This window comes from Pneumocystis murina, assembly GCF_000349005.2.
Source record: "Pneumocystis murina B123 chromosome Unknown supercont1.5, whole genome shotgun sequence".
NCBI lineage: Eukaryota > Fungi > Ascomycota > Pneumocystomycetes > Pneumocystales > Pneumocystaceae > Pneumocystis > Pneumocystis murina.
In genome coordinates, this window is record NW_017802363.1 from 465,344 (window position 1) to 479,376 (window position 14,033).

Consider the following 14,033-nt stretch of genomic DNA (forward strand, 5'->3'; position numbering starts at 1 on the left):
TATATAAATAAAAAATTTAATTTATACCAATTATATATTTTTAAATTTTCATAAAAAATTAATAAAAAAAACGAATCTAATAACAATTACTAATTAATTCATTAGATTTCAGGAAAAAAAGTATTAACAAATAATATGCATTTTTATAAACATAATATAACTAATCTTAGAATCGATAACTAAGTTTTCGTCTAATGTAAAACAACAAATATCTATATTCAATTAAATCAAGATATAAAAACACACAATCATACGCATTACTTGCCAAAACAGTCTTTTCATTAGCAATATTAATAGTAGTATCATCAAATTGAAACCACTAATCGCATTAGCTTTTATATATAGGTTAAAAAACAAACGTTATCATTTGACCGAGCAAAACAGGTATAATGACCTGTATTAATTTGCCCTTGATGACAAACAACACACAAAAGATCATAAACACAATCATCGTTATAATTTGTATAATTATCCTGAACAATATATGGAAACATATCGAGTTGGAAAGAAAAACTAACATGTGTGTCAATTTTTGTTGGAGTAGAAGAATGCTCAAAACGCTTCAAAATATTTAATATAATATTTTTAAAAAGTAAAATAACTTAACTTTTAACTGAAAGCAAATAACTAAAGGAATTCGTTTAAATTTTAATTGTTTTATAGCTTTCTATCCGCTTTTAATAAACATTCAACAAACAAAAATAGAAACCTCAGAAACAGATAAACATTTTGAGCATTTATATTCATTATTAGCCAGACTTTCAGCTGATGTAAATCTAAACAAATTAAACTAGTTTAAAATAAATCTAATGGTTACATTTGAAGACATTCTTGAAGACTTCTAACTAAATGTTCACCAGAAGGCGACTTAATTTCAGGTGTACGTTTAATTTTTAATTCAAGACTAACATCCATAATAGGATCCATAGTAGATGTCATATTTCCACATGCTGAACATGTAACATCACTTTGAAGTATTCCAGAAAATGTTCTATGAGCAACACAATCACATGTAGAATCTATTTTAGATCCAGAATGATTATGAATCAGACTCATCAAACAAACAAAAAATTCATGTGCATCTTGTTCAGCATAACCTTTTAGCTCTTTAGACAATTTCCACATAACTTCTAAAAATGCACAAGGGCCAAAAGGTATAGAAAAATCCTTTTTAGAAAAAAACTACACAATTTCAATCTTTAATAAAAAATAGCCAACCATCATATTACTTCAGCAATTACTGTATCCATAGCACAACAGCTACAATTATCTTGTAAACAATCTTTTATTATGTGACTATCACTTAAAAAATAATTACGAAAAATAGGGTTATGAACTAAACATTGTATGATTACATTCATAAAACAGGTAGCTCCCATATTTTGTATACCTCGTAAACCATCGCCTTTTGTCAATTAAAAACATTTTTAGGAAATATCAACAGTTTACCACAACATATAACCCGTGCATCATCTTCATTTAAGTAATCCAAATTTTCTATAGTCATTTTAAGTTCCTTATTTAATAAATATGTTGAATCTTAAAAACATGAAATAAGAATAAAAACTAAAAATATTTATTACTTTTAACATTTAATAAGCCTAAATTTAGTCTTCGTTTTGCCAAGAGATATATTTTCTCAAAAAATTCATCATAAACAAAGTCATTACATGCAAAGCAATATAAATAACCATTATAAGAATCAATAGCTATTTTATCTAGTAAGTATATTTTAAAAATATAGATAATAAAAAAATAAAACCAAAAACATGATTCTTAATCCTTGAATGTATATCAGCATGTTTTCTTCTCCAGCATCCAATATGAGAACATTGAAGACATAAAAAAGTTCTTTTAAGAAAATCGTGACATATAGAACATTTTTGAAAAACCTTATAAGAAAACTAAGAAAATCAATATAGAATTAAAAACACAAAAACATTAAAAAATACACTACGACGTTCACATTTAGATATTTTATGAAAATAAATTGCATTTACTGCTAAAAAATATGTTTTGCAAACAAAATCTTTAGATGGAGATGACAAAAGTTGCCAAACATGATCACAACCAGACATATACTTTGAAATTTTTTTTTTATTATTCTTAACCAAAAGTATTAAAATTAACGTCGATAAATACATTTAAAAATTACATATATATATATATTAGGCAATAATATAATGCATTATTATATATATATATGTATATTTCAATTGAAACTATTAACTAAGGTAAATAACATTTTAATAAAAATATTTTTATATACTACTATTTTTTTTAAATCAGAAAATAGGATCTAATTTACAATTTAGACGCCGAATGTAAAAAATAGAATACTACATCATTTTATTACATATAATAATATATTTAACAAAAATTTCAAAACATTATTTTTTTTATAGAAATATTATCCATTGCCTAGTAAATCATCAATTTTTAATATTTTTAATATGATTTATATTAGCTATTTCTCTTCCATATTTCATATTTTAGATAATTTATTTATTAATTTAATAATTTAAAAAAATCCAAAAATCAAATCAAACACTTTAAAAATTATAAAAAAATCAAATTAAAAGTCAATAAATTAAAACTTTATAATAATTTTATATTAATAGATTATATATTCATTTAATATCAATTACAAAAAAAAAACAGTTATCTATCTTTAAACTCAATTTAATATATTATTTTTTATTGACAATTATTTATCTTACAATAATATTATATATAAATAAAAAACATTAACATAATTTATTTTAAAATTTTTATTTAATACATTTAACTATACTATTTACCTATAGCTATTTAATAAAATTCAAATCATCATTAACAAAATCAATTAAAAGTATATAAAGTAAAATCATGGTTAACGATTTATGGCATTTCATACTATATTAAATATTTTTACAAAATATACAATATTCATAAATATTAACCAGATTATTAAATTAGTACTTTAATAATATTTTGAGTATAAAAAAATATATTAAAAATATTACAAATATTTTTGTATTTAGAAAACTAAACACCATTAAAATAAAATAACAGATATACTATTATTCCTTGATATATATAAAAAGATTGCTATATTAGTTTTTTCCATCCAAATTATTATTCATTTTCCTAAATAAAGAAAAATATAAAAAATAATATAAAACACATATCAATAATTTCAATAACATATAAATTATACGTTATTCATTAAAAAATATTATTTCAGTCAGAATTCAACTAAAAATATAAAACTAAAAATATCTAAAAATATTTTAGAAAATAAAACAATACTTTTATATATATTCAAAAAAGAATTGAAAAACAAAAATAAAAATTAAAAACTCATTCATAGTTTGTAAAATTTACATTCATTATTTAATAATGGAAATTTATTTTTTAAACAATATAAAAATCTCAATATCAATTATCAATATTTATAAGTGTAAAAAAGATAAAATAAATACATATTAGTATAAAAAAATTATTTTTTATATACTATCGTACAATAACTTCATTTTCAATTATATTACTTCCCACATTTGTTATAAATGTTTCAAGTTGATGAGTCGATTTATACCAATCCTCAAGTCGTTTTTTCATAACACATATCTGATTTCTATCTAAAACTCTTGGATGAACCCAGGTTATGCGAACAATTTCATCCACCTGATCAATAAATCCACGAATAAGATCCAGACTTAATGCTTTCATTACCAAATATTCTATCTCATGTTCGGGCAAACAAGTTTCGCTAGCAATAGTGGAAAATTTAAGAATACAATCATGAGGAGATCTTCTAAATACAGCTTCAATCAAAGCCGTGAGACATATTTTTTGACGCAAAAATGGAATAGAAGATCGTAAAAGAGGCTATAAAGTTAAAATTTTAATTAATTAAAACAATGAATACCTGTTTTAAAAAATGTTCCATAAGACTTTCAAATTTTAAAATATTTCCCGAATTAAGAGCAAATAAAAGTTGACGAAGCCATTCATGCTCTGTACCAGACAATGTATCAAGGATAGGATGAAGAAGAAGCTCTCCAAAATTATATATCGTATCGCCTAAAAGAGCTGCAATACTTAAATCATATGCTCGTTGTCGTTGTTCATGAATACTGAGGGAAGAAAGCTCAATACATGCAAGAAAAAGAAGAGAATTTCTATAAAATAAGCCATAATCAGCTTTAAACTAAAAACAAAATTTAAAAATTAGTAACATAAAAATATTAAAAAAAAATACTTTATAATAATCAGCATTTACACGATAAAACGATGCATATATTATGGGGTCAACAGAGTCAAGTTCATCAAGAATCTTAGAACTTTTATTTAAAAGCTCAAAAGAGCCATCTAAATCACCACAAAGCAATTTCATATGTGCTGTTTCAATTGATGCATATACATATGCATCTTTAGTTGCAGGAGCGTTAACCTTTTCTAAAAGAAATGACAAAAATTCAAGAGACTCAATATTATCTATAAAAAATTAATTTCCTTTTTTTTTTTCTCCTTACATATCTCACTTTTGCACTGTCTTGATGCACTTAACCCAAGAACTACAAGCTTTAATTTATTAATATGTTGTGAAAATGAAACCACGAAAAATTTAAACATATCCATTCGAAAAGATGCACTTTCTGGATTTTCAAAAAACTCTATAAGAATATCCGTTAATTGTTTCCATAATCTATAAAAATATTAATAATTTAATACATAATCAACACAGTTAAAATAAAAATAACAAAGAAAAATAGCCTTACCTACGTTCCCACAAGTCTTCCATAGTTGAAATCATTTCTATTAAGAAAAGAATAAATATATTTAAATAAAACTATAATTTCGTCCTACTTTGTAAATCATCCTTCATCAAAACCTTTTGAGATCCTAAGAATGCACTAATATCAATTCCAGTATCTATCTCCATCGCTTATACGTGATATGTAGAGAAAATAGATAAAACTATATCAAACTGTCTAATATTTATTTTTATAATAATAGTTTAATACTACTATTGTTTCTAATATATCTATTAATTTAACTGTAAATACCTATATCCTTGAAAGTATAATAAAAAACCCAAATTTATTAAAAAAAACTAATATAATTATGCTTTTTTTTTAAAGAAATTATTTACCAACAATTCAGTGAATTTAAATTTAAACGTATTTTAAAATTATTACAGGACACGTTTTTACGTAAAAAATCCACACTTAAATACTAAAATTGAAACTCATAAACAATGATATTGCAACATTGTAAATCATTAAGGCAAAAATTCATCCAAACAATCCATTTCAGATATTTTAATTATAATTCAAATAAAAAATTAATACATGATATTCAAATATCTAGAACAGGAAAAACTCTAATAAAAAAAGGAACAGAAGGCCGGTAAGCATTATTACAATCATTAATAATTTTTTAATTTATTAAATAACTATTAATTTTTTAAACAAAGACTAATATAATAAAAGATCATCAATTAGCGGACATATTGCTACAATTTTTGGGGCTACTGGCTTTCTTGGAAGATATCTTGTAAATAATTTAGGTATCTAATAATATTAACAGAAGCTTTTTACTCCAGAAAATAATCGGTAATCAACAAATAGCAAAACAGGGAACAACTATAATAATACCATGGAGAGATCAAGATTCTAAAAGACACCTTAAGGTTTTAGGTGATCTCGGACAAATTGTTATGATGGTAAAAAGATTTTCACCTCTAATAGAATTTAAATAACATGCTATTGGAGTTATATATAGTATAACGGGAAATTAATATATATAGGAGTTCGATTTACGAGATGAAATATCTATTAAAGAATCAGTACGGCATTCTAATATTGTATATAATCTTATAGGGAGGGACTATGAGACAAAGTATAACTTTAACGCAATTGATTATCATAACTCTTAAATATTAATAGGAATTTCTCTTATGAAGATGTTCATATTCATGGAGCTGCAAAAATTGCAAAAGCATGTGTTGAATACAATATAGATCGCCTAATACATATATCGACTCTTAACGCAAACATAAAATCACCATCGAATTTCTATAAAACAAAAGTATATTTACGTAATAACAAAGCATATTTACTAAAACCAATGATACATAGGCTCTCGGAGAAGAAACTGTACGTAATATATTTCCTGAAGTAACTATAGTTCGTCCGTCAATAATGTTTGGTGCTGAAGACCGTTTTTTAAATTACCTAGCAAGTACGAAAATTTTATTAACCACGAATAATAACCGTGAGTTAATTCGACCTACTTATGTTTGAATATCATCCTCTTCATCTAATCTTATAAAAAATTAGGTAAAAGATGTTGCTCATGCTCTTGAATTGATAATGTTTGATGAATCTACTGCAGGTCAAATTTACGAATTATATGGACCACAAGAATATTCTGTTGCAGAAATCATAACTATGATTACTCATATTACACATTGTCGACAATGGCATCTTAATGTCTCCAAGTCTATTTTTTCAATTATTGCATCTGCTTTAAACTTGCTTTGGTGGCCAACTATAAGCCCCGACCAAGCTCAAACACAATGCATTGATTATAAAATTACAAATAATACAAAAACTTATACACATTTAGGAATAAAACCTCAACATTTAGACAAACTTGCATTCAAATACCTACGTATAAATCCTTTTCAAACCTTTAATCTAACTAAACACATCAGGAATGTATCAATTTTCTAACAATACGTACATATAAGAAACTAGTTCATAAAAACAAAATTATAAATTTGATATTCTCCAAATTTATCTAAAAAATCATCTCGATACACTCAATTTTCATTATGCCTCTCACTTCATAGAAACTGACAGAAACAATGAAAATTGAGCATCTCGAAATAAGATGCAAAGCCAAAAAATAGCATGCGATATATTAAGGGCCGAAACCGGTTCTGTCTGGTAAAAGGCAAGATAGAAATTCCGTGTCGCAGCCCCCTACCGCAACGTAATTTATAATTTTTTCACTACCCTTTTTATATCATTTTTCGGAGATTTAAATGTGACTATTATTTAACCACTAAAAAGTTTTTAGAACATTCTATAAAATTCTTTAACTTTATTATATTTTTTTTTATATAATTTAAAATTATATAAAATTTAATTTAATGTATTTTTTCTAAAAAAAACTAAATATTCAAAAAAATATTTAAAATCCTTTTGTTAATTTTAATATAAATTATAATAGAATTTTTTTTTTAACATAAATTTATAAAATATTGAAATATAAAACATTAAATATTTAGTAAAATGCAGTAAGTCGAATCTTAAAATTTAAGAATTCTAGCATTTATGAAATATTTTGTTATTTTTAAAATATGTATTAATATACTAATTATTATTATTGCTATATCATTACTAGATGTTAGATAATATTTAACAAAACAATAATTTTAATAATGTTATTCATGTGAAAATTAGTTCTAATTTATAATTATATTTTTTTATATCTGTTATTAAAATTTAAATACTTTAATAAATTTCCTAAAAATTATAGCACATAACTATATAAATATCTCATTATAACATTAATTTAAACATATGGGTTTTATGATAAATTTGACTATTTCCTTATCTATATATAATTTGTTGATTCTATTTATTTTTTCACAAACCAAAATATTCCAATTTATAAAAGTATGTTTCAATATGAATATACAATAATTTAATTATATTTCAATAAAACATATGGGTTTTTATAATATATACTTACCTAGAGTTTTAAATATATTTTTAAAAAAATATTACTAAATAATAAATAGTCTTATGGATCTAAGCTTTTTAATCATCATCAATCAAGCCTAAAATATTGCAAATATATCAATAAGTTCACTCAATCGTTATATCCTTATAGACCAATTTACCCATTATTTCTATTTCATTCTTTTTCAAAAACAAATCAACTGTCTGAACTATTTAAAAATATTTCTGAAATTCATCTAAATTATAATTGTAGATCACATTCAAAGATATTTTCTGACTCAAATTATTCATCAGATTCAGATAAAAGATCCTCAAACTTGTATATTATTAAAGAAATAAGCAAATACTTATGGCCTAAAGTATATTTTACAAATATTTTTTAATGTCATTGACTAATTAAGGATGATTTTAATACAAAAGCTAGAGTATGTTTATCATTATCTCTGCTCGTTGGATCTAAGGTTTATAACAAATTGTTCTATTGCTGTACTTAGTAAATCCAAAGGTTCTAAATGTTCAAATTCCTTTTTTTTTTAAAAAAATTATTGATTCTATAAATATAAATATATCAACAGTTGATGAAAGCACATTAGCAATTACAGGATCTATTATTATTGGATGTATTTATTCAAAAAAAAAAAAATCTATAGTATTTTAATATATCATTAGATGGTCTTGCTAGAATTAGTGCAACTGCCTTTCAAGAAATAAGAAATACTATATTTGCTACTGTTTCTCAAAAAGCTATAAGGAGGGTAGCATATAATATTTTTCAACATCTTTTACGACTTGATTTAAACTTTCATCTAACAAGAAAGACTGGAGGATTAACAAGAGCTATTGACCATGGAACAAAAAGTATAAGTTTTTTATTAACATCTATGGTATTTCATATTCTTCCTATATCTCTTGAAATAGCTATGGTGTGTGGTATTCTGGTTAATTTAACAAATAATAATATTTAAATATATTCATTTTTATAGACCTATCAATATGGATCATGCTTTGGATTTGTAACACTAGCAACTATGGTATTTTATACTATTACTACAATAAAAACAACAACTTGGAGGTATTTTATAACCACAAATCATATATATTAAAACCTTCAGAACGAAATTTAGAAAAGATGCTAATAAAGCTGATAATAAAGCAGCAACACTTGCAATGGAATCCCTTATCAATTATGAAACTATTAAGGTATATAATAAGTATTATTTGTCGATTCCAAATTGACAAAAATAAGTATTTTAATAATGAACAATATCAAATTAATCTTTATGATAAATGCTTAAAACACTATGAATCATCTTCAATAAAAGTAGCATCGTCTCTAGCATTCTTAAATACTGGACAAAATATTATATTTTCAACAGCATTAACAACAATGATGTACTTAGCTGTTAAGGGAATATACACTGGGCAACTTAGTATTGGCGACTTGGTAATGATTAACCAATTGGTTTTTCAATTATCTGTTCCTTTAAACTTTCTTGGAACTGTATATAGAGAACTAAAACAATCATTAATAGATATGGAAACAATGTTTAATTTGCAAAAAATAGAAGTTACTATAAAAGTAGAGTTAAATAAGACTTATAATAGTCTAATTTTCTTATTTAGGATCATAAAAATGCGAAAGATCTGGAATTTCATAAAGGAGAAATAAAATTTGAAAACGTTACCTTTGGATATTTACCAGAGCGACCAATTTTTGAAAATTTAAACTTTACTATTTATCCAGGACAAAAAGTAGCATTTGTTGGCCCAAGTGGCTGTGGGTAAGATACTGATTTTTTAGGCCTATAAATCATAACATCAAAAGAAAATCTACTATTTTGCGTCTACTTTTTAGATTTTATGATATACAGAGCGGAAGAATTTTAATTGATGAACAAGATATTCGTCACGTTACTCTTAATTCATTGAGAAAATGTATTGGGGTTTTACCTCAAGATACCCCTGTAAGTTTTTTATTGTAACTTGTGTTGTTTCTCATAAAAAAGCTTTTTAATGATACAATTTTAAACAATATTCTATATGGAAGAATAGATGCAACAATGGACGAAGTTATTGAAATAACTAAAGCCACTCAAATACATAGTCTAATTCAAAAACTTCCGGATAAATATAATACAAAAGTTGGTGAAAGAGGATTAATGATTTCAGGTTAAATATATTATTTTCTTAAAAAAAAATTAATATTAAAAGGAGGAGAAAGACAAAGACTAGCAGTATCAAGGTTACTTCTTAAAAATTCACCTATATTTTTTTTTGATGAAGCAGTAATAATATAATTTTTTTAAATATAAAATTTAATATTATATAGACATCTTCTTTAGATAACGAAAATGAAAAATCGCTTTTAAATAATATCCAAAATATATTAAAAAAAAACAACAAAACTAGTATATTTATAGCTCACAAACTCCGTACTATTATGGATAGCGGTGAATAAATATGATAAATATATATTCAATTAATATTTTCAGATAACATTATTGTTCTTAAAAATAAAAAAATTCTAGAAAGTGGAACACATGATGAACTTATTAAAAAACAAGGTTTTTATAATAGATTATGGACATCTCAAGAAACAAGTTGATTTTTTATAAAAAAGAAACTAAAAATGTTAAACATAAATAATATATTCTTTTACATAATAAAATATTCGTTTTATTATAACCATTCTAAATATTTTTAACAATAAAAAGTTAATTCTATTAAATCATTGCATATTATAAATTTTTATATTAAATAATAATTAAAATTATGTAATATGTATTCTAATTAACGAATATTTTAAAATATTAGTATTTAAGAATATATTTTAAAATTAAATTGTGAAATTCAATATTGTATAATTTAAATAACCTTATAACAATTTTATAGATACTTATTCGTAATTATTTATAAACTAATAATCAATAAATTAAACTTTTAATATAAAACATTAATAAACATAAAAACTAATTTCTAATTATAAATACATATAAAGTCTCTTTAAATATCAACTAGGAAAAATCTAATTTTTTTTAAAAAAACAATATTTTAATAAAATTATATTTTTATTTTTGCATTAAATTAAAATATAAAATCGAAAAACTCATTTCACGAAAGATAGGATATAGGTGTCATCTTTAAAAAACTACCAGAAGTTTTAGAAATCAAAATTTTATTCTGTTGTCTAGCCTTTTCATGTTTATTTTGAACACTTCGAAATTTTTCCAATAATTCTGGCCATCTCATTTCATCTGCCTTATTTTTTAATTTATGTTTTTCAGAATTGTTCCTTGAAAACATTCAATAATCATTATATCTAAAAAAAAACATACTGTTTAGAAAAAAACTGAAAAAGTCCTATAGAAGATACACTATTTAAACGATTTTTCAACGTAGAAAACGCAGAAGATTGAGGCAGCAACATAAGTAAGCCATAAAGACATTTATAAAGATAAGGATATTTGTCTGGCTCTAAAAGTTGAAGCCGAAGATCTAAAAGATTAAAATCTAAAAAGAATATAAAAATATTTACATGTAAAAACAGGAGATTCCAAAAGTTGAACCAATGTATCAATTTGTACAAGCATGCTAACGGTCATTTCTAACTCTGCACTACACAGTTAATCAGTCTAATTAAAACAAAACGAATGAATATTAACAATATTTGAAGCAAATTAGCCGCTTGCTCATATGCTTGAGCTAAAAGACAAAGAGAAAATGTAGCAACAGCATTATGACACCAACAACGATATAAACTTACAAATAAAGATTGACCATCCTAAAAGAATAATATATATATATGTATATATATAAGATAAAAATACCTTAAATTCCAAATTTTTAAGTCTTTTTCGAAAGTCAGATAACTCTGGTGAAGTCATAAGATTATTGTTCAGATTTTGCACCATAATACTTGCAAATTCCAAATCCTAGTATATATTTCAAAAACTAAAAACAATAAAAAGATCGCATACCTCATCTTTTTCTAAATTTTCTGCTAATGTACAATATATTCTTTCCGATTTAAGATAAATACATAACTGACGAACAATTAAGCTCCCACGAGTTTCAAGTAACCTACGATCAGTACTAAAAAGCGATAATAAATTAACCATAAATGCATCAAAATAATCATCTTTATTAGCAGACGAGATTTGCGCAAGAAGCTGTAAATCTTTTATAATAACCTAAACAATCATGTATAAAAATCTTAAGAAATAAACCAACATACCTCATCACTAGGATCAGAAAGAATTTTTAAAAGAGAAGGAAACGTACCATCATCTAAAGTAAGAACCTTTTAAATTAAATTAAAATAATAAAAATAACTTATAAACACTACCTTTTGAGGAGCCAAATTATGCAGCATAATAAGCCAATTCAATGCAGCAACTCGCGTTTGCTCATGTTCATCTAAGAATTGCAACGTAAGTGCATTTACGGTACTTGAATAATCCAAAATATCCCTAAAAGATGAAAAAACATCATTTTTTTGATCATCTTTCATAACTTTATGAAAAGAAAGATCAGTTTCACTAGAAAATGACTTAGATGAATGAAACTGGGCTAGTCTCATAGTAATCTTATTACTCTTCAATGCTTCTGATACCAAATTACAAAGATTTTGATTAATCTCTAAAGCTGCCTGACGTGAAGATTCACCCCCTAAAGATAATGCAGGAAGAACAAGTGATATAAGACGTGGTATAAATTTTAAAAGATCAACAGGACAAATATTAAAAAATTCAGCAATCCATCTTAACGCCATCAACTGTATTGACTCTTCTTTTTAAATTAATAAAAAAACGAAATTTAAGATACTAACCAGAAGAACTAATATGAGGAAGTAATATTTCGATGATTTTAGAATAATGAATAAACACATCTTGACCAGGAATCCATTTTCCATCTTCAACAAACATTAAATCATTTTGAATATCATCGCCATTTATTGAACTTTGGAAAGATGCACCAGATTTAACTTTTTTAAGTACAAGGCCTTTTTTTATATTAGAAATTCTTTTTATTTCTGATAAAAAATCCATTAAAACTCTGTCAGTAACATTTCGAACATCCTGATGAGAATCGCTTAAAAATTTGATTAATCCATCAAGGAATTTAGGCAAATATGTAATAAGTTCTAAATCAGGGACCGAATCAAGAACCTTTAACAATCAAAAAAGTTATAAAAAATCAAAGATTTCAGACTGTAATCCATGATACTAAAAACATCCTGGTAAAAGGATTTATTACATATATACGTTCAGAAAGCATTGGTATAAACTTTTCCAACGAAAATGCAATGGATTTCTTTGATTCTTCAACAATAAGAGGAGCAGATGAGTCAATGTTTAAAGCCTTAAAAGAATTGATTGGACTACATGAATGTAAAACAGAAATATAACTCGTAGCCTTTTCAGAAACTATATCTTTTATAAGACGATCAAGAAGTTCTGCACCATTTTTTACAGATGGCTCAGTATCAGAAGACAGCTGTCAAAATAAACATATATATTTTTTATATTTCTTCAATATTATTACCTTGGATAAAGCATCAAAAATTTCATTAAAATATAATAATATCTCTCCTTTTGCAACTTTTGCAATATTATACATACTCTCACAAGCATAATATCTGACTCTATATTCTTGGTCCGAAAAACATGACAAGACAGGGGGGACAATATCCTCTAAATATTCAGCTACGTCCTATAATATTGAATAAACAAATATATGATATCAAATATGAACCTGTCCAATAGCTATTACAACAGCGGCAAGACCAATAAGTCCACCAAACATAGAGTTAACAACACGTGAAGGTCCATAAATAAAATCCTGACAAAGAATATCAATTATTTGTCTTATTCTTGTTGTATCATTATTATTAAGACATTCGCGAGTGAGCCTTACAATTAAATACCATTTAAAGGAAGAAAATTACATACTTTTCAACCTCATATGCAGCTGATTTTCTTTTTTCATAAAGACGATTTTGAAGACCTTGAAGTATAGAATCATCTATAAAATTGTTAACCAATTAGTATTTCTAAGGATATTTGACCCATTAAAGGAATAAGATCCTATATCAAGATACAAAACCGTGCCTAACGAATTTAAATTATTTAATTCCAAATTATTTTTAATGAACTAAAATCAATCATAAAAATCACTCGAACTACAAAAATATATAAAAAAATAATTTAAATGATTATTCTTTTAAATAGTATTTAAAAGAAATCCGATTACTAACATTAGAATAACAATAAAATTTTGTTTAGCACTTTAAAA

At 24.4% G+C, this 14,033-nt stretch overlaps 5 protein-coding genes across 5 annotated transcripts; 2 read left to right on the forward strand and 3 right to left on the reverse strand.

The window, feature by feature from the left end:
• Positions 1–166: 166 nt before the first annotated feature.
• PNEG_00247 (hypothetical protein) lies at positions 167–2,144 on the reverse strand (the record flags this gene model as incomplete). The annotated part of the gene is made up of 10 exons (XM_007873926.1): positions 167–319; positions 360–560; positions 608–667; positions 710–776; positions 818–1,182; positions 1,230–1,405; positions 1,450–1,539; positions 1,584–1,709; positions 1,763–1,904; positions 1,953–2,144. 10 exons carry the CDS (start codon positions 2,142–2,144, stop codon positions 167–169), a joined length of 1,572 nt encoding a protein of 523 aa, XP_007872117.1.
• A 1,351-nt stretch (positions 2,145–3,495) lies between these two features.
• Positions 3,496–4,927, reverse strand: PNEG_00248 (hypothetical protein; the record flags this gene model as incomplete). The annotated part of the gene is made up of 6 exons (XM_007873928.1): positions 3,496–3,870; positions 3,911–4,192; positions 4,244–4,479; positions 4,527–4,690; positions 4,764–4,800; positions 4,852–4,927. The coding sequence occupies 6 exons, from the start codon at positions 4,925–4,927 to the stop codon at positions 3,496–3,498; spliced, it is 1,170 nt and encodes a 389-aa protein (XP_007872119.1).
• A 315-nt stretch (positions 4,928–5,242) lies between these two features.
• Positions 5,243–6,738, forward strand: PNEG_00249 (hypothetical protein; the record flags this gene model as incomplete). The annotated part of the gene is made up of 8 exons (XM_007873929.1): positions 5,243–5,394; positions 5,478–5,554; positions 5,616–5,710; positions 5,795–5,886; positions 5,934–6,075; positions 6,126–6,284; positions 6,327–6,660; positions 6,704–6,738. 8 exons carry the CDS (start codon positions 5,243–5,245, stop codon positions 6,736–6,738), a joined length of 1,086 nt encoding a protein of 361 aa, XP_007872120.1.
• A 986-nt stretch (positions 6,739–7,724) lies between these two features.
• PNEG_00250 (hypothetical protein) lies at positions 7,725–10,344 on the forward strand (the record flags this gene model as incomplete). Its single annotated transcript, XM_007873930.1, has 15 exons — positions 7,725–7,754; positions 7,799–7,941; positions 7,993–8,098; positions 8,141–8,200; positions 8,245–8,359; positions 8,409–8,677; positions 8,723–8,811; positions 8,852–8,939; positions 8,986–9,318; positions 9,363–9,520; positions 9,565–9,703; positions 9,746–9,908; positions 9,951–10,024; positions 10,069–10,189; positions 10,232–10,344. The coding sequence occupies 15 exons, from the start codon at positions 7,725–7,727 to the stop codon at positions 10,342–10,344; spliced, it is 2,001 nt and encodes a 666-aa protein (XP_007872121.1).
• Positions 10,345–10,846: 502 nt separating this feature from the next.
• Positions 10,847–13,854, reverse strand: PNEG_00251 (hypothetical protein). Its single transcript, XM_007873931.1, has 14 exons — positions 13,807–13,854; positions 13,691–13,763; positions 13,494–13,650; positions 13,284–13,451; positions 12,951–13,235; positions 12,568–12,907; positions 12,085–12,527; positions 11,974–12,039; positions 11,717–11,929; positions 11,567–11,671; positions 11,402–11,520; positions 11,275–11,354; positions 11,075–11,234; positions 10,847–11,031 (listed from the first exon to the last, which is right to left on the reverse strand). The coding sequence occupies exons 1-14, from the start codon at positions 13,808–13,810 to the stop codon at positions 10,851–10,853; spliced, it is 2,394 nt and encodes a 797-aa protein (XP_007872122.1). The 5' UTR covers positions 13,811–13,854; the 3' UTR covers positions 10,847–10,850.
• Positions 13,855–14,033: the final 179 nt, after the last annotated feature.

Coding starts and splice junctions, on each gene's coding strand:
- PNEG_00251 (XM_007873931.1), bottom strand. Junction 12,040..12,084: donor ATAATTTGGCTCCTCAAAAG/GTAGTGTTTATA, acceptor TTAATTTAAAAG/GTTCTTACTTTAGATGATGG. Junction 11,521..11,566: donor TTAAAAATTTGGAATTTAAG/GTATTTTTATCT, acceptor TTATTCTTTTAG/GATGGTCAATCTTTATTTGT.